At 39.3% G+C, this 23782-nt stretch overlaps 1 protein-coding gene across 10 annotated transcripts in view; it reads left to right on the forward strand.

Moving 5' to 3' along the window:
* MAST2 (microtubule associated serine/threonine kinase 2) overlaps window positions 1-23782 on the forward strand; it is a 295348-nt gene that overhangs the window by 62902 nt on the left and 208664 nt on the right. Inside the window, exon 1 of one of the 10 annotated variants that reach the window (XM_053244180.1) lies at window positions 7898-8040. The exons of the other annotated variants lie outside the window; for them this stretch is intronic. Coding sequence (XP_053100155.1) covers window positions 8002-8040 — 39 coding nt within the window. The 5' untranslated portion in view covers window positions 7898-8001. Of the gene's footprint in view, window positions 1-7897; window positions 8041-23782 lie in introns of those variants that run through there. 10 annotated transcript variants of the gene reach the window in all.

Genomic DNA, 23782 nt, shown 5'->3' on the forward strand with positions numbered 1-23782 from the left:
GAGCATTTAAATTGGTGAGGAGCAGCTGTTCCAGAGCCCCTTTCCACATTGCCTAGCTTTAAGGATAATTATGTCAAATTTTAAATTATGATAAGTCTTGATAATTGAGCTTTACCTTGTTATATATACTGGCTTATGATGCTTTGTCAGTGAGACAGACTGTTCCATCATGATAGCAGGAATATCTGTATAGACATTGATTTGATTTTTGAGACCATTTAAATCCAAGAAAGACATTAATCAGAGTGGGGAGAAACTGTTTAACCATGGTACCCTTTTCTTTAAATGTTCTTATACTCACAGCATAGTAGTTTAGCCATAGTTACATACTGTTAACAATGTTTATAGTATACTTTAGTATACAATAGTATACTGTATAGCACTACAGTATATTAACACTTGCAGCTTGAAAAAGAACAATCAGGTTGTAGCACTCAAAAGCTGCATAATTCTTTGATTGCAGAGAGGAGGACTTTTAAGGCTGAATCCTACTTGTTTCAGTTAGCACATTTGTGTTGCCTGACATTTTTAGGTCCCCTTGTGTGACCTTTCATCTACTAGATCATTTGCCTGCCAGGAAACCTAGTTTGTAAAAGAACAAAGGACAGTCTATTGTTTACTATTGACTTCTTAATTTCTGTCAGATGTCTACATTTTAAAGCAGTGTATACTCCTAAATATCTCCTGCAGTTCTTCTCTATTCTTGAAAATGGAGGGCATGTGAGCAGCACTTCCAGACACCTATTTTCTTCTGTTCCTAAATCACAATAGTATATTGCTGATATAACAATATGCCCAATATCTGGGCATAATTTATTACTGTTTGGTATATTGATGGTAATAATTACAACCTGTGTGTTTTCACAAGTAGATAACAAAGATATCATATGCTTACAGTAATGTCGTTAAAATAAAAAAGAGAAGATACAAGCTTTGAAGCAGAATCTACTAACAATGACCAGAGAGAAAATGGAATAATGGGCACTCATTCTTGGCACTAGCTTTGGGGGGACTGAGGGAACAATTAACAGGAGGGCACAATTAACAGGTTAGATTACAGGTTTGGCTGAAGAGTTTTTATATGAATTAAGGCCAAATTCACACGTGTGTGAATTTGTGAATTTGTAAATCACATCTGTGATTTAACTGACAGAAATGGAATTGGTAGGCCACCTGGACCAGAAGCTCATGTTAAAACCAGTGTCTCTGTGTAGGATCAATCAATATTTCTCTGGAAGAGTATGCTTTCTCTGTATGTTGGCACAAGGTAACTTAATTAGTTTGGCTCCTGACTGCACCTAATTAGGGAAGTATTTGATAAGAGTCCCAGAAATGCTGGATTTACATTAAGAGTATTAAGTAATATTAGTAACTAAGTAATATTGGATTAAGAAGAGGGTGCTGGTAAAGTCATTTCACTTTCCTTCCTTACATCACAGAGTTTTCTTAATTATATAGATACACTTTAGTCCATCCGAGCCAAGCTCTTAGTGTAATACACTTTGCTAAAATACTTGATAAAACAGTTGGATATACTGTTAATCCCAATGTCTCATAAAAGTATCTCAACTTTGCTACTTCTGCTTCTGAAGAGACACTTGAAGAAACTAAAATGCAGATTAATTAGTCCAGTAAGAAACTTCTCTGTCAGATGTTCAAAATGCTGTTTTGGCTTATACAGAGCTCTTCTTCAGTTACTGGTATACAAAGAAAACGAGTATGCATGAATTCACCAGAATAAATTTGGGAGTTATGCATTGTTTAGAACAGGCCTGCTCAACTGTGGTTTGGTGATTGTGATCCCCTGCAGGCTCACTATGTATCAGATGTAATTGTTTAACCTGCTAATCTGCTAAAACACAAATGAAAATTGTATAGTCAGTGAAACACAATCCAGAGAGCTAAATATTTTGTTAGAATATGCATGCATACTGGAAGAGAGTATGACTCTGCCTCAAGATATAGGTGATGTCTGGGAAAGGTTCTGGATTAGAGAGCACACTTTTTCATTCTGAAGAATGGCTATAAAATATCAAGATGGTATGTAAGCCTGGTTACTTTAAGTTATAAAATGATTATTTTTCTAATGTTTGAAAATGCCACAAATTTTAGGGAGAATTTTCATTTATAATGGAATTGTTTAAAAGCAAAAGAATGTTAGAAACAAGTGAAATTCTTATTGTTAATGATTTAAGATTATAGGGTAGGCTGTTGTCTTAAGTAAACTGTCTTGTTAGAAGGAACGGAGGGAGAGCTCAAGTGAGCTGGTTTTATATATGTTAGCAGCAGTTTGGCTATGCAAAATATTCGAGAGAATTGGTAATGTCTAATATGAAAAAATGGATGGATAAAATATGGGATCTTGCCACTATGGCAAAATGGATGAATTATTTCCAGATTTGGGTGGGGGGCGGGGAGGAGGCAAAGGACAAATTGATAATGAATTTATGGAAACAGTTTATTGAGTTTAAAGGCAAACTATTGTTCTATTATATTTTGCTCATGTGTATAATTTATTTTTAAAATAAAACTGCATGAAGCTTGTGGATCATGTTCATATTCATCTGTTAAACCAAACTATTTATGGAATTGACCAAAGAGAATATTACCCTTTCTTTGCAAATCACAATTACAGTCCAGAGCAGGGGTTTCCAACCTGTGGTACTCCAGAAGATGCTGAACCACAACTCCCATCATACCCAAGCACAATTAAGTTATGGAGTACCACAGGTTAGAAATCCCTGATCTAGAGAGGTGGTAGGCAAGCTTTGGCTTTCCAGCTGTTGAAGTACAATTCAAATCATTCCCAGCCACAATTTAATTGGAGAGAAGAAGTGATGTTTAATATAAGAGAATGGATGGATAAAATATGAGATTTTGCCATTCATGGCAAAACAGATGAATTATGGGTACAAACCACAGGGATGCATCATTCATTTCACTCTTTGTGGTTATTTGTGTTGCATGCATTAGATAGGAACATATTTTTATTGTTCACACTCATGACAACACAGAAAGATCAGCTTCTGTGATCATGTAACTTGCACTGATCAAGGCACCCCTCCCTGCTAGGTAGTTTGCTTAGATTGTGATGCTGAAAATTTAAAAGGCGTGTAACAAGGAATATTGCTTAAGAGAAGTTTAGCTAGTGAATTTGTGGTGTCTTGGTCTGTGTGATGAGTGACCTCTTGTCAGCAGGGATTTGTAGACCATTGTAATTTATTGATTTTGGGGTCTTGGTTGATTGTATCAGTCTATAATCCTTGTTGGTCAGTCAATAGTGCAAAGAAAAAAATTGTGCAAAAAAAAAGTGATGTGCAATATTTTATGTTTTTAATTGCTTTCTTAGCATAATTGAGGATTAATGTAGTTACTTTACCTTCTGCCTGGTGAAATGTCCTGTGAAATTCATATGCGTACATTACACCAACACAAGATGGCTTAATGAAGAATATTCTCTTACCTTATTTTTTAGATGCTGTGTATGCAGCCCCTCTTGAAGTCAGAAACAAAATATGTAGATTGGGTAATAGATGTGATAGCTGCATAAGCCAGAAAGCTAGAGAAAATGTCAGAGGTGGATAGTTTTCTGAGATAGTGTTGAAATAGAGAATGCAGTTTCAGCGGTAGCTTTGCCATTTGCTAAAAGCCTTATGAACCTTTTTGACAGTGCTCAGCAATAATACAAACCTGAATCCTCACATGGCTCATCTTTAGGAGAACAAAGTAGATATATATTTATATATATCTCCCCTATCTCCCCTTCCCCCATACCATAGCACTATTGCTGTGGCCTTCTCTTGGTCTGTCAGAAAGTGTTTCCATGAATTTTGTGAAATATTTCAGTCTTCTAGAGGCAAGACCTCTGATACTGAGGAACTGTCCTTTGTTTAGGAAGGCTAATTCTCCCCCCCCGAGATGTTTTTCTGCGAAAAGTGCTATCTATGTTTTTCTCATTTACTTGCTTTTTAAAGTAACTCGTAGTGAGACTTGAATGTATGGTGTGTTCTCAAATTTTAGATTAATCCATGCAAAGCAGGGCCTAGATTCTGACTGCATCAGTTTAGACCCTAGTATAATGACACTCTAATGGCAACAACTTGCTATATAATCCCCTTTTCACTTGATATTTCACTTGATATTTCCCCTTTTCACTTGATATTTTCCTAATTATATTGTACAGCCGCTTGAAGATGGTAAAAGTTCAGATATGTCTTGGTCTGGATTCAGGTGAGTGTATGAGATGCTGTGTGGCTTTTGCCCACAGAAGCCCCTCACCTGCCCCTGAGGGCTGGGGATGCTACAGGAGAGCGTGGGTTGTATGTTGTGGGAGGAAGGAAGTGGTAGAAATCAAAGGGGATGTCTTGTATGAGCAGAAGTGCCTTTCACTTGCTCAAGGTATCCTCTGGATCCCAGTTGTTGTTGAAGATTATTTATATCCTGCCTTTCTAACTTGAACACTGAATCACTTCAGTTGGTTCCATTTAGATAACTTAATCAATTTGACTCACACAGAATTTATTTCCAACTTTGGATGTCAAAAAGCTAAATTGTAATTAAGAATATACCAGTTCATGCTGAATTTTTGTAATTATTGAACTGATATATTCTTAATTACAGTTCAGCTTTTTGTCACTAAATGTTGGAAATAATGGGTATTTAAGAGAGCGTCCTCTTCGCTACGAACCCCACCGCCCATTGAGGTCTTCTGCGGAGGTCCATCTCCAGCTACCACCAACTCATTTGGTGGTCACACAGAGACGGGCCTTCTCGGTTGCTGCCCCAAGACTGTGGAATGCACTCCCTGCTGAGTTACCATCCTCCCCATCTATGGCTATTTTTAAAAAAAAAACATTTGAAAACCCTTTTTTAAAACCCAAGCTTTCTCAGGTTTTAAAATTAAAAATACTGTATAATTTTGTGGTTTTTAAATTATTGTACTGTTTTAACTTTATATGTGTTATATGTTGAACTGTTTTAACTTTTATATGTGTTTTAATTGTTGTTGGCCACCCAGAGACGTAAGTTTGGGTGGGGTATAGATTTGATAGATAAATAAAGGGTGGGAGTCAAATCCATAAGATGCTGATTAAGTTACTTGGATTGAACTAACTGAAGTTGATGGGATGGAAGGAGAGACAAATCAAATAAAGAATGCAATCTCTTTAATCACACTGGTATTGAAGGGGTTAACATGAATGCTTTTAAATACAATATGCAAAACTCTCTTTTTATGTTAGAGGATACACTGTAAATGCTTAGTTTAAATTAAATTTAAATGCTTGGTTTGCAAGCATATATGTACCTTTTGAGGTCTGATCTTTATAGAAAATGTTGATATTTCTGCAGATTCAGTAGGCTGCTAAAATAGATTCATATATGTAGTTGCAGCAAATATGGGACAAAGATTGGACATCAGAACTTAAAGCAATAATGTTTCATCTGGAAAGATTTAATATACACTTTTGTGGTGAATAATCGGCAAGTTACACTAAGAAGTTGGAGCTATTGTCAGAGAGGAGGAACATTTAAGGACCTGTGAATTGGTAACTATTTATTCCCTGGGCATAGCTCTAGAGATACTATCACCATCATTTGGAAAGAGCTCTTTCTCTCTCTCAGATTTAATGTTTACAGTGTATCCTGAGATCATTTGGCCCCTCTCATTCCCCCTCCCCCTAGTCATTACTTTTTGGGGTGTGTGTGGACCCCTTGGGAATAGGATTGTTAAGACTAAGAAAAAACCACCATGAACTGCTCTGAGTCTATGGGATGAAGCAAGATGTAAATACAGTAATGCCATCTTTGTAATGACATTGGAATTATACAAATATAAGTGGTTGGAAGATATAAAGCATGCCCTTGTTTTACAATTTGATTTTTCAATGAAATGAATATTTGGTTGTGAGATGGCTCAAAGATTCCTAAATATATTTGACAAAATTCAAATGTAGAGAGAGAGTGAGTTGGGAGCTCATGCTGTGCTTGGTGAAAGCAATCATGTATTGCCAGGAGTCAATAATTTAAAATAAATTTATACTCTACTTTCCATACATTCCTGTGTTGCTTTCCATTACCTTCAGCTGTTTACATTGGTCAGAGGCAGAGCACATTGTGGTTATTCCCTTAGCTTTCTTGTGGGAAAAGGAAGCTGTTGCTTTAAAATCAAGGGGCTAACTGTGTTTTTTCTCCTTGTGTACTCTTCTGCATTGTATGGTGCTCTATGCAAATAAGCTGCCTGATCAGTCTGCTTGCAGTTAGTTTCTCTGTTGGGTGGCTCACAAAGAATCCGTAGATCTAATTCAGCATTCAGTTGTTTAGAAAAGCAGATGGAAGGAGGTACTGACGAGCTGTGAGTTTGTTAGCATCTTACAAAAATGATTTCAGTGGTTACACCGAGGATCAGTACACTGCTAGTGAATAGAATTGAGCTTTATTTGTTTTTGTGTCACTTTAAAATGGCATGGTTAGCTCGTGTGACTCCAAGCACCAAGACTGGCTTAAATATGTAAATATCTACTCCCTTTTAAGCACCAGCAACTCATACCTCGTGACTGAGACACTTTGGGGTGGCAGCTGTTATGCGGATGGAAGCTTTTTGTGGAGCTTTTAGCAATAGATTGAAGTCTGGATTCTTGTTGCTGCGATCACACTTTTTGAAGTGGAATAATCTGATAAAATACCTTAACAGTATTAGATTTATTGGTGATGTCTGAAGCTTTCTGTTAAACATCTAGCTGAATCACTCAGGAGTGAAAGTTGGCTTTTTCTTTGCTATAACTGAACTGCTGAGTGTGCTTGAATCAGAAGGTGTTATCTGTTGCTTGAAAGTCCCCATTTGAGATTATTGTGCTTGTTCATTTCATAATATTTGCTTTGTTTACATGTTTATTTTCTAAGGCTATCAGAAGGACAAAGCTGTGTGCATGTTTGTCTTGCTTGATGGATCTGTCTTGTTTTTGGCTTGCTTTGAAGAAGTTCTAGTTTTCCTGCTTTTTTCTAAAATAAAATATCCTTAAATGGGAGATTTTAAAATAGGATTCTAATGTCACATTTAGGAAGAGGAAATGTTGTGGACTTTGTATTGAAGAGCTGTGTTTTGGAAATATATCTGCTGGGGAAAAGAAACCATAGGTCAGAGTGGAAAATCATCTAAAATATACATGCCACTTAACCCTGGAATATCAAATGGAAGGGCTTATTTGGGACTGCTCTGTCAGTGATGGAAAGCTCTGCCAATGAATGAATTCTTACGTATTCAGAGTGCACAACAACACGTGTTGCAGATCCTTAATACATAAAAGGAGTAGTTAGCTCTCAGCCTAGAACTAAATGAAAAATAACCGTTCAAGGAAGGAGAAGGAGCCCAGCATACTTGAGACAGCAGAAACAAAAGAATATGCTACTGTATCTGAAGAATCTGACATTTGCTTTGTCTGTACAAAGGATAAAGGAATTTTGCTTGTACAACGGAATGAAATCATTCTTATCTGTTAACATGGGATTTTTACATTCATCTGAATTACTGAAGAATGTTCTTTAAAAACGTGATTTGGGGACACGGCTTTTCCAAGGAAATCAGACCTGTATTTTGAATCCTTATTGTTTATACAAGATGAATAGAGCTGTTGTAGTTTACTGAGCTTGTGCAGGAGATCAATTGAACTGAAGTAGGGAGAAAATATGAATTGATTGTTTTTGATGTCTTGTTCATGCTTGCATTCCTAGGTGTTTAACACGTACACAAATGTGTGTGTCGTCAAAAAACACCTCTGTGAATGGAACCTGGATTTCCATTTTTCACGGCAGCTTGAATGTTATGTGACAGTACGAATAAGGAAGCAGATTAAAGTATATATAACTGATCAGAGGCACCGGCTGCTGTTCTTTATGGTGATTTGTAGGGAGGGAAACGGAAAGACAGGAGGAGAATTGCACAAGTGAAGAACAGTAACGTATTGAAAGATTTTGATAACCTAGGGGTAGCCAAGAGTTCAAAATATGGATGATTCAAGCATTCTGCGAAGGAGGGGTTTACAGGTAAGAAAAAATGAAATTAGTAATCCTCCTGGGGTAAGAAATACTGTGAAAAGAAAATATCTTTCATTCTTGTACTGGAAAAGTAAAATTTAGTACTGTAGCTGAATTTGGAGCTTTTTGGGGGGAGGAGGAACTATTTTAATGGCTATGAATATTCTAAATGGGGTTGGACTTAATGTGGCAATGAAGTGTTCAAGCAATTATTTTACAGGTTTTATTTAAAAAAAAAAAATCTAAATTATTATTTTGAAGTTTCATTAAAGCCTGATTTCAGACAGTCCAGTTATGTCTGTAAGGGGATTCAGCTTACCACAACTGAATGAAAAATGTGTGCTGTCATACAATTTCTCTGGAGAATATACTTAATAAATGTTGATGAGCAAAACAGCTTACCAGTAAAGGTTGGCGATAGTGGGGATAGCACCGCCTCCAACCTTTTCTGATGAAATGGTTCATTTAGCCCTCTAAAACAATAATGGACCAGAAGTTTTATCAGATCATATTGGGGATGAATGGCTGTCGAGTGTTTTCTGTCTTGATGAGAACAAGCTGACCTAATTGCTGCCGGGTGAACAACCTGAAATGACTGCGTTAGTCACCTAAATGAGTTTAAAAGTGTGCTTATTCCTTACTGAATTGTTACAGCAAGTTTTACTATCTTAATATTATCTCCACTATATACTATTTCTAGAGAAATGTCTGAGGTTAAACACAAGGTAGTTCAAGTCCAGTAAATAGCAATATACAGATCAAGAACAACTTTGGAAACATCTTTCACCTGTAAGCAGTTTTTATCTATAGAGTTATCAATAAGTTTAACTAATAAAGCATTAAATACGTTAAAGCATATCTTTATCTTGTGTTTTCCCAATACACAGAGAGATAATGTTGTATTATCAAATTCTTTAAATTTCTGAGTGATATCATGTATGTCTATGTAGTATATCCACAATAAAATAGCAGTATAAAAGAAGCCCAGAAATATTTGCATGCTTGTGTTTTGAAACACACTTTTAAATTTTTTTTAAACTGCACTTTCTAATTGATTGCTAAGTTGGGATTGCAATAGAATCTTAACATATGAATAGAATTAGCACAGTATTAAATAGTTATAACACAAAATGACTGAGAGTTAGAGAAAATTATCTAATAGGCATTTATTTAATTATTTATAAATGAAATCAGGTTTTTTGTGTGTAATGTGACTCAGTGCAGGCTTGACTTAAAGGTGAAAGTTGGACATTAAATGAAAAGCAAATCTCAAGTACTGAACATCATGCTTTATGCACAATGTATCTACTGATAGTTCTAGAAGTAGGAAATATGTGTATGATGTGTAAGACCTGGGCTGTTGTACAGCTAATCTAAATCTCAGCATTTGCTCTTTCTAATGTCCAGTATTGCCTGAGTATTTCTTATTAGGATTTGTGTTGATGCAGAACATCATTTAGATTTCAGGTTATGGAAATCGTTGTTTTCTATTAAAAAAAACTTTTTGTCCACATTTTAAAAGTTATTTAAATGTGCATCATCTTTGTGTAGATATCAGGTGGCCTATTCTTAATCCTGTTCAAAGGATCAGGACTGGGCTGCAGAGTCCTCTTACTCTCCAACTGAAATTCCTCTTACTTTCCCCTGTCAGCATTAACTATGACTAAGACTTACCTTGGTATTAGCCACAACCATGGCTGAGGGGTTTTGTTTTATTTTGTTTTTAGAAAAGTAGAAAATTGGGATGACAAGAATTATTAGGAAAACCAACATGCTGCTCTTTGCCATGTTGGTTTTTAATTAAGTCAGATTATGTGAGTGCTTCCTTAATAGTGGGTGCAGCTGGGAGTGCTTAAACGTTCCCAAAAAGAAGAAATAAAAGTATTAAAATAATATTTTAATTTAATATTAAACATTAAACCCCAGCACACCATCCCTCGAGGGGTGGTTGCTAGTTTTCTACCTTAAGTTTTTGTTTAGATTGTGTGTCCTTTTGGGACAAGTAACCATCTTATGTATATTTATTATTCTGTGTAAATCACTTTGAAAACTTTTGTTGGAAAATGGTATATAAATGTTTGTAGCAGTAGCATCTGAAGTCTTCAGAATTGTGCAGTCATGGGAAAAGTTTGGTCTGGTCTCAGTGATGTCATAGGACTCAATGATGCTTTAGTACTTGACTCATTGATAACCATTTTCTCTATAGCCATTGGCATTACAATGGTGCACCATGGCTTTCAAGAATGTGATATTTAATTCAGCCACTTGTCTTGATTGCTTGTGCCAAGGGAGGATGTCTGGACTTGAGAGGAGTACTTGAAGTCACTTAAAGATCTAACATGCCAATTGTATGTTAATTTTTAGTTTTTTCTGCCTTTTTTAAAATAAGGAGCTGTGCTTCTCAGAGCGAGCATCCAAACTGAGTCACATTAAGGTGCAAGTCCTTTTGAAAAAGTGCTGACCTGCTTCTTTTCAGTCAAATCATTTTTGATGATAACCGCCTTGTTTTTGTGGACAGATGATTCTAAGGGCCAGCAGCCTAGTCCCCTCTCCTTTGACCTTCTTTAACTAGAACCCTCCCTCATATAGCCACAACACATACCTTATGCATATACTGTCTCTATATTTCTATAGAATATAGAAATATAGAGTATAAATATATATACTGTCTCTATATAAGTCAATATAAATATATATACTGTCTCTATATTTCTATATTTATACTGCATGTTTTGCCTAGGATGAGTGAGTACTGCCAGCAATTTATTTAGTGCTGATGGTGCTTGGAGGTGAGGTATGCACTTTTTTCATTGATTTTGGTTTGTGACAATGTAAAACTGATGTAGTGCTGGATTGTAGGCGCATTCCTACTCTTCTTGGGCCTTGTTGGAAACGGCAGTAATTTATTTCCAAAGTTTTGCCTTCTCTCTGTGGGTTGGGTCTAGAATAGAAGAAAGCTCATGCAAGTGAATTCTCTGTCCCTTCCACTCCGCAGGAGCCTTTTCCATCCCCAAGGATGCTCTCCTTGGGGGGGGGGGTGTCAGAGGACCTCTGGAGTGGCATAGTATGGGATAGGGGAGCTGCAGAGTGAGGGGGGAATTGGCCAAAATCAGGCAGAGGCACCTTGCCTGACTTGGGTTTGCTTTCCTCTGCACTACTTAGGATCTAGCCCTGTAAGTGCTAACGTGTAGGAATTACTAGAGCCTTTCAGGCAGAGGCTTAGAGCCTCTGATAGTGGCAAGATTTGGATAACTTCTGATCATTTTTCTGAAGAGTGCCTTGGCTGCTATAAACTCCTTCATTGAGGCCTGGACTCTTGAATCCATTTATTTTCCCAGCCTGTTTTGTTATTCATGTGCTGGTCATGTATCCTCTTTTTCCTCCAGTCTTACATGCTCAGACTTTTCAATCTTGTCTGCCTGCTTCTCTCAAGTTCTGACCACACCCCGCCTTTTTTTCTTTTTTCTTTGGCTTGCCTGCACACACCCTCACATTGCCATTTTGAAACAATCTTGTCTTGCTTGCCCACCTGCGGTTCCTTATTCATAACGGTCCAGTTTATCTCTCCTAAATATGTAGTATATGAAAGAACCTCTATAAGGATGAATATATACATGATTTTAATTAGAAACACTCTCTGAATTCTTATTGTAAACATGATTTCTGCTTTGTTTCTGGTATCAAATCTAGCCCATAATATTGCAGCTAGATTGCCAGTCAGTTTAGATGTTTATTTGCATGTTATACCAAGTTAATACTGTAAAGGATTGTCCTTATTGCCATTCTTGGCAGAGATTAGGATCTGCTTATTACTGTCTACAGTTCAGGTAATCCTCCAAGCCATGATTGGGAGGATTGTGAATGAGGTATGAGCTTACTTGCATTTTTCTCCTTTTCTTATGGCTTTGCTTTCAGTTTTCCACTTAGTTTATAACTTGCTCTGATGTCTAAATAGGCAAATTATGGTCAGTGATTGCCCTTCAAACTAGAATCACAAACTGGTTTGAATGGGTTTCTGATGTGTAAACAAATATAAAGTATTATCAGTTTTCTCTGGACTAATTTTTGTAGTATGTTGACACAAGGGCTAGAAAGAACCAGGCGTCTGGTCACCTGCACTCCTGGGCCATTTTTGGAAGGGCGGTATAGAAATTGAATAAATAAATAATAAATAAATTACGGTTGATGAAAGACACCTGTGAAATTAAATATTTGCTACAAGGCGGGCTTCTACAAGGCTGAAATAATTTTGTCAGCCCTGGAATATTTTGGAGGTCTTTTGCTTTGGTGGCAGTTTTCATATATTCCATAAAATCGTACACCGCCAGCTCCAGTTTATGTTTAAAACCAAAGCAGTTGCTGAAGGGGTTTTGATTTACTTTTCTTCAATTTGGCATAAATAACTAACAGTTGTGCTTTATGTTTTGTTCATTGTTATAATTTCTTTAAAAATAATTTCAAAAAACAGTTGCTGGACTTAAGTTAGCTTAGTAGAGAAAAATATGTTCTTTTTACTTAGTGCATATATAATGTACTGTATGTGCTAAAGTATTTTTGTGGGGCATTTTATAATGGGTTGTATTCCAGCTAGCATTGCATGAGTGAAATGGCATTTCACAAGGAGGACTTGTGTCTCCTGACTTCCCCCTTCACTGGAAGCCCTCTGTACCATACCCCATTCTATTTGTGAGTGTACTCTGACCCTCAGGATTGGTTTTTTTAGAGGACACTGGGGGCTGTATAAGAAAGGAAGAGGCAAGAAAGCCATCCCATCCCATTCACAGTTCTCTGAATCCAAGCCAATACTTGCTTGAAGAAAATTGGAAGGAAATAAGGGGGCAATAAGTGAAATACTCTAACATTTTAATATATGTTTTTATCATCTCAGTGCCCTGGCTTAAATGTTTTTATTTACATTTTACGATCTTAAAATGCTTTTCTGTAGGTAAATTGGAAGGCAAATGAGTAAGGAATTAATAAAAGACTTCATTGCAGGAGCTCTGTATTGGGTCAAATGGCCCCAAATTTGTATTACAGAATAAAAACCCTCTGATTTATCTGGTTCTTGGACTACATTTAGTAGTACAGGTTTTGCATGTGCTTTACTTAAAAAACAAAAACAATCCCCCCACACACATACACCACAAAATTCTATGTGCATTCTGTTGATTTCTACTGATCAAGAAGCAGCAGCTGAGTAAATCAGTGTTTACTTTTATTATCCCTCTGTTGTCCTTAAAGTTAATCTGCACTTCATTGCAAGTCGGCATAATTGCCTTGGTTATTTTACCCACAGTGTGGTAGTGGCGGCAAGTAGTCAACAGTGTCTTTGGTAGCTTCTGTTAGTACTGCCGAGAAATAATGGGTTGTGTCCTCCTTATAGCCATTAGAGACACAGGATATATCACTTCTATTAATATCACCCCAGATGCAGCCATGTCTGTGCCAGAAATCCCCGAGTCTACAGCACAAACTAGTTTTCCCACTTGGCATAATATGCTGCCAGCATGCTACAAAGCTGACTTTTTCTAATTTGCTCTGCTATCCATCTTCACTGTGTAAGAAATCTCACTTGTCACTTTAATGAGAAGGAGCATCTTGCAGCAGGCAGCATGCATTTTTGCTTTGCAAAAGTGATGCCTAGAGGCAGAAATTGGTTATCAACCTTGTTGTTGTCATCTCTGTTTATTATTTTAAAGGGAGTGAAGAGATGACATTGTTACATGGTTGGTTTTTTTTTAAATAGCTGTGGGCGTGGTGGGGACTGTAGTGGTCAGTCTAACCTGATCCTCCACATGAAAACATAATTTAGTTGACATATACTGTCACTTTGTTTGGCCTATGGCTGCAATAAAAGAACTACTACTATTAACTGCTACTGTCACACAGATGTTTATCCATCATTGTCTTAAACATCTTAAGTGACATTGATTCATAGTCTTCGCTAGGTTGCTTTCAAAAGGTCCACTCATTCCCCATGTCCTGGCCTCTAAGAGGTACTTTCAGGTAGAGCGGTTTATAATCAGTGCTGCTAACATCCATAATCCACATGTAGATGTTGTTGATCCCTGTGTTAGTTAGCTTAGATATGTCCTCAAGCCAGCTATAAATGGCATAGCAGTTGTGGTGTGAAAGCAGCTCTGGTTACAACATTGTAGGGATGTGCACAAACTGGCTTGGCACCTTCTTTAGGAAGCGCCTAACTGGCTCGGGTGCTCACAGCTGAACCGGTTCAGCAGGGTGCGGAGCAGTTCCTGTAAGAAGCAGGTCCTTGCCTGCTCCGCTACTGCCCCACTACTTTTACTGGTGTGGTGCTTGCTCTACCAAAGCCTGCGTGCGGCTGAGGGGCTGTTCCCTGCAGCCTGCACACAACATCTGTTTGTAGGCTGACACTGCACATAGGCTGCAAGGAACAGCACCACAGCCACACATGGCCTTTGGTAGAGTGAGTGCTACGCCCGGAAAAGCGGTAGGGTGGCATCAGAGCCGGTAAGAACCTGATTACCTACTTCTTAAGGGAACCACTCCCTGCTGCACATGGGCCTGAACAAGCTCTGCACATCCCCACTACGTGATACCTTTTCTGCAAAGTGCTCTTCTCCCCCCTCCCCTATCTTCCATATTTACCACTTGGTTCTTGGGAAAGCAGTGGCTAATGGTTCGCAAACATGAAGTGGGGGAGAGAAGATTTTTACTGACTTCCTTACACAGGATCCAGGTGAGTGCAGCAGATAGCAGGCACAGTCTTTTTTACTCCACCCCACCCACCCCGAGCTCTGAAGCCAACTGATTTGCTACTTGCCTTTATTCATGGCTTCTACTTTAAAAGGTATTTTCCCCACTTTATGTTCCACTTGTAGGGGTATTGTGGGTACTGTAGTTACATCCCTTAAAAGAAATATGTTCCTCGCTGCCGCCCCTGCCTCCGTCGTTGCCTGGAACTCTCCGTAATAGCAACACGTATGCGTGCATGGCGGCGCGCGTGCGTGCCTTTTGCTGCCGTGCACGTGCGCCGCCTAGTCACATGCACGCTGTGTGTGAAGTAGGCGGCGCGCACGTGCACGGTGGCACCGCCTGCGTGCGCCACCACACACACGCGTGTTGCTATTACGGAGAGTTCCAGGCGACGACGGGGGCAGGGGCTGCAGCGAGGAACGCTGCCGCCCCAAAAACTTTGCTTAAAACTACAGCGCCGGAGGGGGAAGAGCGGTGGGAGGGGTAAGTTCTACCCCCCGCCCTTAAAGGTAGACCCCCCCTCGGTGCAGGACCGCCAGACCGGTCCAGCTCCGAACCGGTTCGGAGGCCTCCAACATGGCCTTCGGACCGGTTCGTGCACATCCCTAAAATACACCTGCTGTCCTCTCACCCACCTGGGTCCTATGTAAGGGAGAGGGTAAGTGAAGGCAGAGGTATATGTATCTGACTGAATGTCGAAAAATGGTTGTATTTCCCACGCAATTTGACAAAACCTGGCACGTTTTTGGGGGTCATGTCCATGGATTTACAAATAAAGAAAGCCAGCCATTCTTTGTGATCACCACTAATCCTCTCTCTTCTCTTGAATCCTTTTTTGACACACAGGCAGAGGGTTTAGGAGGGAGAAGCAGGTCTTTTTTCATTTGTTCTGGGATATGGAGATAGTAAGAAATAGTGGGAATAATAATAATAATAATAATTCGATTTCTATACCGCCCTTCCAAAAATGGCTCAGGGCAGGGATCCCTCTCCTACTGCTCAGAAAGGATTCCTGCTGTTTTTTATTTCTAAAAAATGGCTGTGAAAATAAGGCCTCTGGGGAGGAGATCTTTGTGGTGCTGGCGGTACTACCCACTGCTGAGCTGACACATGGATCTGTAGGTGCCTGGTCATGTTGGTCCCTCCAGACAATTTCCTATTGGGTCAGATGGGATCCAAACATCTGAGGCCTGCACAGGCCTACTACTTACTGTTGTCTGTCATTTTACTTGTTCTTGAATGAATATTAGTGTTGCACTAATATTAGTGATCTAGATTAGTGATCTGTTAGTCTTGAGTCTGAGAATTTGTAGTATGAATTTGTAGTATAAATATGCTGAATAAAAATAAGCAAATAGAGGGTTATTTTGCTGTTTATGTTGCATATTGAGAGATTTTGTTCAGCAAATGAATTGTACTTTGGTTGAGATAAGTGAGGGGCTGATTTTTGAGGGAAGCTGAGATGGCACAATCAGGTGGAGAGGGAAAAGGTAGCAGTCTTCTACATTTATCTCATTTTCATCAAGTTTCTTAGTGACTCATTTTGCTCAAGCGTTTGCTCTTTTGCAATGGGATTACTTCAGTGCACCAGATGCTGCTTTGGAAAAATGGCTCTTCTTATAACATTATATGGATTTTCAATAATAAGATGAAGGTTGGGATGATTGGTATCTGGCATATTGTTTCAACAAACAATCTATGATTAGAAGAACTGGGATAAAACTTGCTGTAGTTGAAGTGAAGGAAGACCATGTACACCACTCTGGGCTTCTTGATGGAAGAGCAGAATATAAACGTGTTTAAAAAAAAATAAAAATCTCTGCTCACATATGTTTTTCATTAATGCATTATATAACATAAGAACAGTCCTGCTGGATCAGGCCCAAGGCCTATCAGGTCCAGCATCCTGTTTCATACAGTGGCCACCAGATGCCTCTTGAAAGCCAACACTAAAAGGTGAGGGCATGCCTCTTGCTGTTGCTTTCCTGCAACTGGTATTTTAGAGGCATTGTGCCTCTGCAGCTGGAGGTGGCCTTTAGCCTCCAGTATAGTAGCCATTGATAGACCTGTCCTCCATGAATTTGTCTAAGTGCCTTTAAAAGCCATCCAAGCCACCATATCCTATGGCAGAGAATTCCATAGATTAATTATGTGCTGTGTGAAAAAGTACTTGGTTTGTCAGTCCTAAATTTCCTGAACTCCAGTTCCATGGGTTGGCCCCTGCTTCTAGTGCTGTGAGAGAGGGAGAAACATTTCTCTCTGTCCACTCTCTCTACTCCATGCATGATTTTAGACACCTCAATCATGTCTCCCTCTAGTCGCCTCTTTTCCAAGGTAAAGAGCCGCCGATGCTGTAGCCTAGCCTCGTAAAGTAGGTGCTCCAGGCCCATATTCATCTTGGTTGCCCTCTTTTGCACCTTTTCCAGTTCTACAATGTCCTCCTTAAGATACGGTGACCCGAACTGTATGCAGTACTCCAAATGTGGCTGCACCATAGTTTTTTATAAGGGCATTATAGCATTCTTACTTTAAATCCCCTTCCTAATGATCCCTAGGATGGAATTTGCCTTTTTCATGGCTGTTGTGCACTGAGTTGACACCTTCAACAAGCTGTCCACCACGACCCCAAATTCTCTCTTTTGTCAGTCACTGACATCAGAGACCCCATCAGTGTATATGTGAAGTTGGGGTTTTTTTTTGTCCCAATATGCATAACTTTACACTTGCTTACATTGAACCACATTTGAAATTTTGTCGCCGGCTCCCCAAGTTTGGAGAGATCCTTTTGGAGCTCCTCTCACAATCTGTTGTGGATTCAACTACCCTAAATAGTTTAGTGTCGTCTGCAAATTTGACCACTTCACTGGTCAACCCAACTTCTAGATCATTTATGAACAAGTTAAAGGGCACTGGTCCCAGTACAGATCCCTGGAGGACCCCACTTGTTACTTCGCTCCATTTAGAGAATTTTCCATTTATTCCTACCCTATGTTTACTGTCCTTCAACCAATTACCAACCCACACATGAAACTGTCCCCATATCTCATGACTGCTAAGTTTACTCAAGAGTCTTTGGTGGGGAATGTTGTCAAAAGCTTTTTGGAAGTACAAGTATATTATGTCAACTGGATCACCTTTACCCACATGCTTGTTGACATTCTCAAAGGACTCTAAAAGGTTAGGGAGGCAAGACTTGCCCTTGTAGAAACCATGCTGGTTCTCCTTCATCAGACCTTTTCTTCTATATGCTTAACAATTTTGTCCTTAAGTATGCTTTCCATCAATTTACCTGGCACTGACGTTAAGCTGGCTTGTAATTTCCCAGATCCCCCCTGAATCCTTTTTTCAAAATCAGAGTTCTATTAGCTAACAGAGCCTGATTGTAGTGACAAGTTGCATATTTTTGCTAGGAGACCAGCAATTTCATGTTTGAGTTGCTTCAGAACTCTTGGGTAGATGCCATCTGGCCCTGGCGATTTGTTAATTCTTAGTTTTTCAAGACAATTTAGAACATTCTCTCTCATCACCTCAAATTGGCCCACTTCTTCAGCTCCAAACCTAAGCTCAGCTCCGGAGTGGATATATAGTCAGTGTCCTCTGCCATGAAGACAAATAATTCATTCAGCTTCTCTGCAATCTTCTTATCCTCAATAATCCATTTCACGCCCTCATCATTTAAGGGTCCAGCTGTTTTTCTGGCAGGTTTTCTGTTTCTGATAAATTTAAAGTGTTTTTTGTTATTCCCCTTGACACTAGTTATATGCTCTTCAAACTCTTTTTGCATCCCTGACTCCTTGCATTTCTTTTGCCAGAGTTTATGTTCCTTCCTGTTCTTTTCATTTGGGCAAGACTTCCATTTTCTGAAGGAAGTCTTCTTCCCTTTTATAGCTTCCCTATAAGCTGAATTGGATCATACTATGGTCACTGTTCTCCAGTGTTTCTGCAACTCTGACATCTCGCACCAGTCCTGGGCACTAGTCAGGATTAAGACGAGGGTCACCATCTCTCTGGTTGGTTCAGTGACTAGCTGTTCTAAGGCACAGTCATTTCGCATGTCTAAATTTGGCCTCTCTTTCATTACCTGAATGTGAATTTACCCAGTCTGTGTGTGGGTAATTGAAGTCACCCGTCACGGTAACGCTCTCTCTCTCTCTGACGCCTCTCTCTCTCTCTCTGACGCCTCTCTCTCTTTCTCTCTCCCTCTCCCCTGCTCTTCCTCCAAGGATTCCAGAGCAGTGTACATAGTTGTGTTTGTCCTCACAGCAACCCTGTGAGGTAGGCTGAGAGATATGTGACTGGCCCAGAGTCACCCACTGAATTTCATGGCTAAATGGGGATTTGAACTCAGGTTTACCCTCAGTGTTTTGATCCGAAGGGTGATAGCATGTCCCTAATAACACAATTCCTTTCAGTTCTCGTATTGTCATCCATAATGATTCTGTGGAGGACTCTGGTCATAAGAACAGCCCTGCTGAATCAAGCCCAAGGCCCATCTAGTCGAGCATCCTGTTTCACACAGTGGCCCACCAGATGTCGCTGGAAGCCACAGGCAGGAGTTGAGGGCATGCTCTCTCTCCTGTTGTTACTCCACTACAACTGGTACTCAGAGGGATCCTAGCTTTGAGGCTGGAGGTGGCCTATAGCCCTCCAACTAGTAGCTGATGGTAGACCTCTCCTCCATGACGTTATCCAAACCCCTCTTAAAACCATCCAGGTCCTCCAAAGTTTTCTAGTTTATTGGATTCTATCCCTTCTTTAATATACAGTGCTACTCCACCCCACAATCTTCCACTTCCTGTTCCTTCTGTAGAGTTTATATCCAGGAATGTTATAATGAAAGAACTAGGCCATAGATCTAAGTTGAATCAGCTTATTAGGTCTTAATCAGTCATTGTATCAGGAAGATAAGGAAATAAAATGAATTTTTTTCAAGATTAAATTTTGTGGAAGCAGTTGCGAACCAGCCTTATTTGAACTCTGCATAATGCACTTATAATGCACTTATTTGAAAGTGCATAATACTTTCACAAATGGTCTGTGTAAAGGAAGCCTTGTCTAATACCTGCATATTATTGTAGTTGCTTCAAAATAAAAAACACCTCACCCATGTTGCAGTTTTATCTTTCAACATGGTTCTATCCAACTTGTCTACTGACTTATTAAAGCTTGTATATAGATCTTAGTCTTGTATTTTTATGTCAGGTGTTCTGAATTAACTGTAGTGAACTCATTGAGGTTTGATTGCTATGGCATCTGGAGATGACTGTTTACTTAGTTAAGACAGAGGTCTTTGGACAGATGAGATCTGTTATATAGGAGCTAATTAGTGCTTGAGGGGGAAGTAAGCAACTTTCTTGAGAAGGCAGATCTGGTCACGGTTACCCATGCCTTAGTCACGTCACGGCTGGATTACTGTAACACGCTCTACGTGGGGCTGCACTTGAAGAATATCCGGAAACTGCAGCTAGTGAAAAACACGGCAGCTAGGGTTTTATCTGGAGCTGCCTGATGGGAGCACATCACACCATTCTGAAAGAGTTGCACTGGCTACCAGTTCGTTTCTGGGTCCAATTCAAGGTGCTGGTTTTGACCTTTAAAGCCCTTAATGGATTGGGCCCGGGGTACCTGAGATCATCTGAGGGGGCTCTGCTCCAGGTGCTGACAATGAGGGAGGCTCGGCTGTCGTGCACTCGGGACAGGGCCTTCTCTGTTGCTGCCCCCAGACTTTGGAATGCTCTCCTAGTGGCCATTCACTCCTCGAACTCCATCACAGTTTTTAGAAAGCTTGTTAAATCTTGGCTTTTTATCCAGGCTTTTACATGATTGTTTTTATTGCTGCTTCTATGTGTTTTTAACCCGTGTGTAGTTTTTATGCTTGTATTTTATAGATTTTAAATTTGGTTTGTTCTTATATTTCAGCTTAATATTTTTATTGTCATTTTATTGTATGTTTTTTAACTTTTGTAAACCGCCTTGAGATTGTTTTTAATGAAAGGCAGTATATGAACTCAACAATAAATAAAAAAATAAAAATAAAGTATTGTTTCTGCACATCTGTATATGCATCTGCACCCCAGCTTTCTGTCAAGAAGTTGATTGGTCAAAAGGCAGGGTATCAGGTAGTGGTTGAAAGGGCTACAATTCTATTCATTTGTAGGAGAGGAGAGCTGGTCTTGTGGTAGCAAGCATGACTTGTCCCCTTAGCTAAGCAGGGTCTGCCCTGGTTGCATATGAAAGGGAGACTAGAAGTTTGAGTACTATAAGATATTTCCCTTAGGATGGAGCCACTTTGGGAAGAGCAGAAGTTTTCAAGTTCCCTCCCTGGCTTCTCCAAGATAGGGCTGAGAGAGATTCCTGCCTGCAACCTTGTCGAAGCCGCTGCCAGTCTGTGAAGACAATACTGAGCTAGATAGACCAATGGTCTGACGTAGTATATGGCAACTTCCTATGTTCCTATGTGTTTCTTTTGGTACTAGAAGTGCTTTTCTATCAGTATTTTTAGTCTTATAAAATGCCTTTCTGACAACAGTTTTAGGATACTCCCAATTCTTCAGTTATTGACTCAATTTCTTGGACTGCACCAAAAAGGTTGATAATGACTACATTTCCTACATCTCCTCCTCCTTATACAACTTTTATGTTCCCCAGTGAGAGTTCTAATCATCCTAGTAGTCATACTTACATAAATAAGTGATCAAAAGGGCTACACAGAGACTTTAGGTGGTGGTAGTTCATCACTATATTTTAATCAAGTGTTGGTAATACTAAAAAGTATGAAGCTTGTTATGTGTTACTATAGCTGTGATCAAGCCTTTAAATATCTCTGCTTCTCCCCTATCTGGATGTCCTATTACAGGCTCTAGATCGACTAAAGCTGCAATCATAAGAATATGTAAAGGTAAAGTGTGCCGAGTTGGTGTTGACTCCTGGCGACCACAGAGCCCTCCTTTTTTTATTCTCAAAGAGAAAAGCAGCTTTAGGATGGGGGAGTTTAGAGCAAAACAGTGAAGAGTGGGGTGGGGAGGAATGCTGAATGATTTTTCTGCCTACTGCTTTTCTTCTCCAAATAACTTTCCCAAGCAGTGCTTTGAGGAGAGCTGGTCTTCTGGTAAAGGTAAAGTGTGCCATCAAGTTGGTGTCGACTCCTGGCGACCACAGAGCCCTGTGGTTGTCTTTGGTATAATACAGTGAGGTGTGTGTGTGTGTATTACCATTGCCTCCTCCTGTGCAGTATGAGATGATGCCTTTAAGCATCTTCCTTTATTGCTGCTGCCCAATATAGTCTGGGAAACATACCAGTGGGGATTTGAACAGGCAATCTCTGGCTTGGTAGTCAAGCTGTACTGGAGAGTAAATCCAATTGAACTCAGTTGGTCTTACTCACATACTTAGGATTGCTCTGTAACAGTGCTTTCTTGACAAAAGCACCCACACACATAGTTTGAATAACATGACCATATAGAGAGACATTCTTGGTAGCATCACTATAGTTTTGCAACTTCTTTGTTCTCTATTTATCAGTGGCTCTAGCCAGAGTGTATTTCAAAAGCAGAGTATGAGCCTTCTGTTTGGGTCCACAAGTTGGGAGTGGACTAGGTCCACAAGTTGGGTCCACAAGTTGGATATGTATTACTACATACTAACTTCTTGTCCATCCTGAGCCTCTCTGTACTTGGCTTAATTTGAACATTAATAAAGAAATTACCAATTACCCTGGAATCTGAAGACCTAGTTCTTTTCAGCCATAGTGTTTCTTCCTATCTGGAGTAAAGGTCTAACAAATTATGGCATAAAGACACAAGAGGCCTCAAGTTGCAGTTTTGTTTTTGTTGCAGAGACACAAGTTGCAGTTTTATGTATTTATAAATAAAAATAACCCCTTGGGACCCAAATAATTGAGTTGCTCAAATATAAAAATAAAAACCAGCTCACATTATATGACTTAGGAACTCCCATTGGTACTGGTGACTACTCTACTGTAAACATATAATAAATTGACCACGCTGGGCTGCTATATTTTTTCCAAAGTGACTGAATCAAGTCCCTTGGGGATGTGAGAGTACAATAGTCTCAGAAAGCAATGTTGTGCTTGATTAAATTCAGACAAGTGATGGAGTGGTATAGTAAAATCATTTTTGTTAAAGCTTGCTGTAACATGGAATAGGATGTAACACCAATAGGACTGATTAAGGAGAAAAATGCCCTACATATTGCTTTGAGAGGTGAATACAACAAATGTAGATTAGTTGTGCTGAAGATGTATTGATTTGCCATGAATAGCGATGAATAATGATAGCTGCTTTTATGTTCAGTGTTTCATTTGCACTGCTTGCTTATATATACCAGTGATTGTAACTGCAGCATATTGAATAAGATTAAAATGAACCTAAAGGAGTAGTCTAATACTAAAAGACAGTACCCATAATGTGTAGAATATTAAGGACTCTGAAAATGCTCATTTTTAAAGACATTATCAACCATACTCTAATGCTCATCAGATAAGGGTGTCCTTATAATTGGTTTTATACTGCTGTGTTAAGTTTGTGTAGATGTGTTCTTTAATTGCCCCTGAAGAAGTGTCCTATGATTCAGAGCTCAGTAGGCTTTAATACATTCCTAGGTCTCCTCTCTCCTTTGTTTCTATGCTGGTATCTTGTCTTCTGTCCAAGAAGTTGGGAATGAATCTGCTTGGTGGAATCAATTGTGTACACAACTGGTTATGTGTACATAAGTGCCAAGCATAGTTTGCTTCAACCCTAGATTAAAAGCTAACCATGATTAGTCCCTAGATGAGACATAAAGCTGCACCACAGTCAGCACTAACCAGAGAAGGGATGGTTCCCAAAACATGTTCTCAGTCTCCTGATCATAGTTGCTCTGTACTGTACCAGAAGATGTTTCAGCCATCATGAGTGTTGTTAATGTAGGATGAACAGCACTCATGAGCCAGGTATTGTGATGTGGAGGCTCGTATATTTGCTTGGGCAGAGGGAGGCATGTATACATAAAGTTGAAA

The sequence above is a fragment of the Hemicordylus capensis genome, chromosome 4 (genome assembly GCF_027244095.1).
Source record: "Hemicordylus capensis ecotype Gifberg chromosome 4, rHemCap1.1.pri, whole genome shotgun sequence".
Lineage (NCBI taxonomy): Eukaryota > Metazoa > Chordata > Lepidosauria > Squamata > Cordylidae > Hemicordylus > Hemicordylus capensis.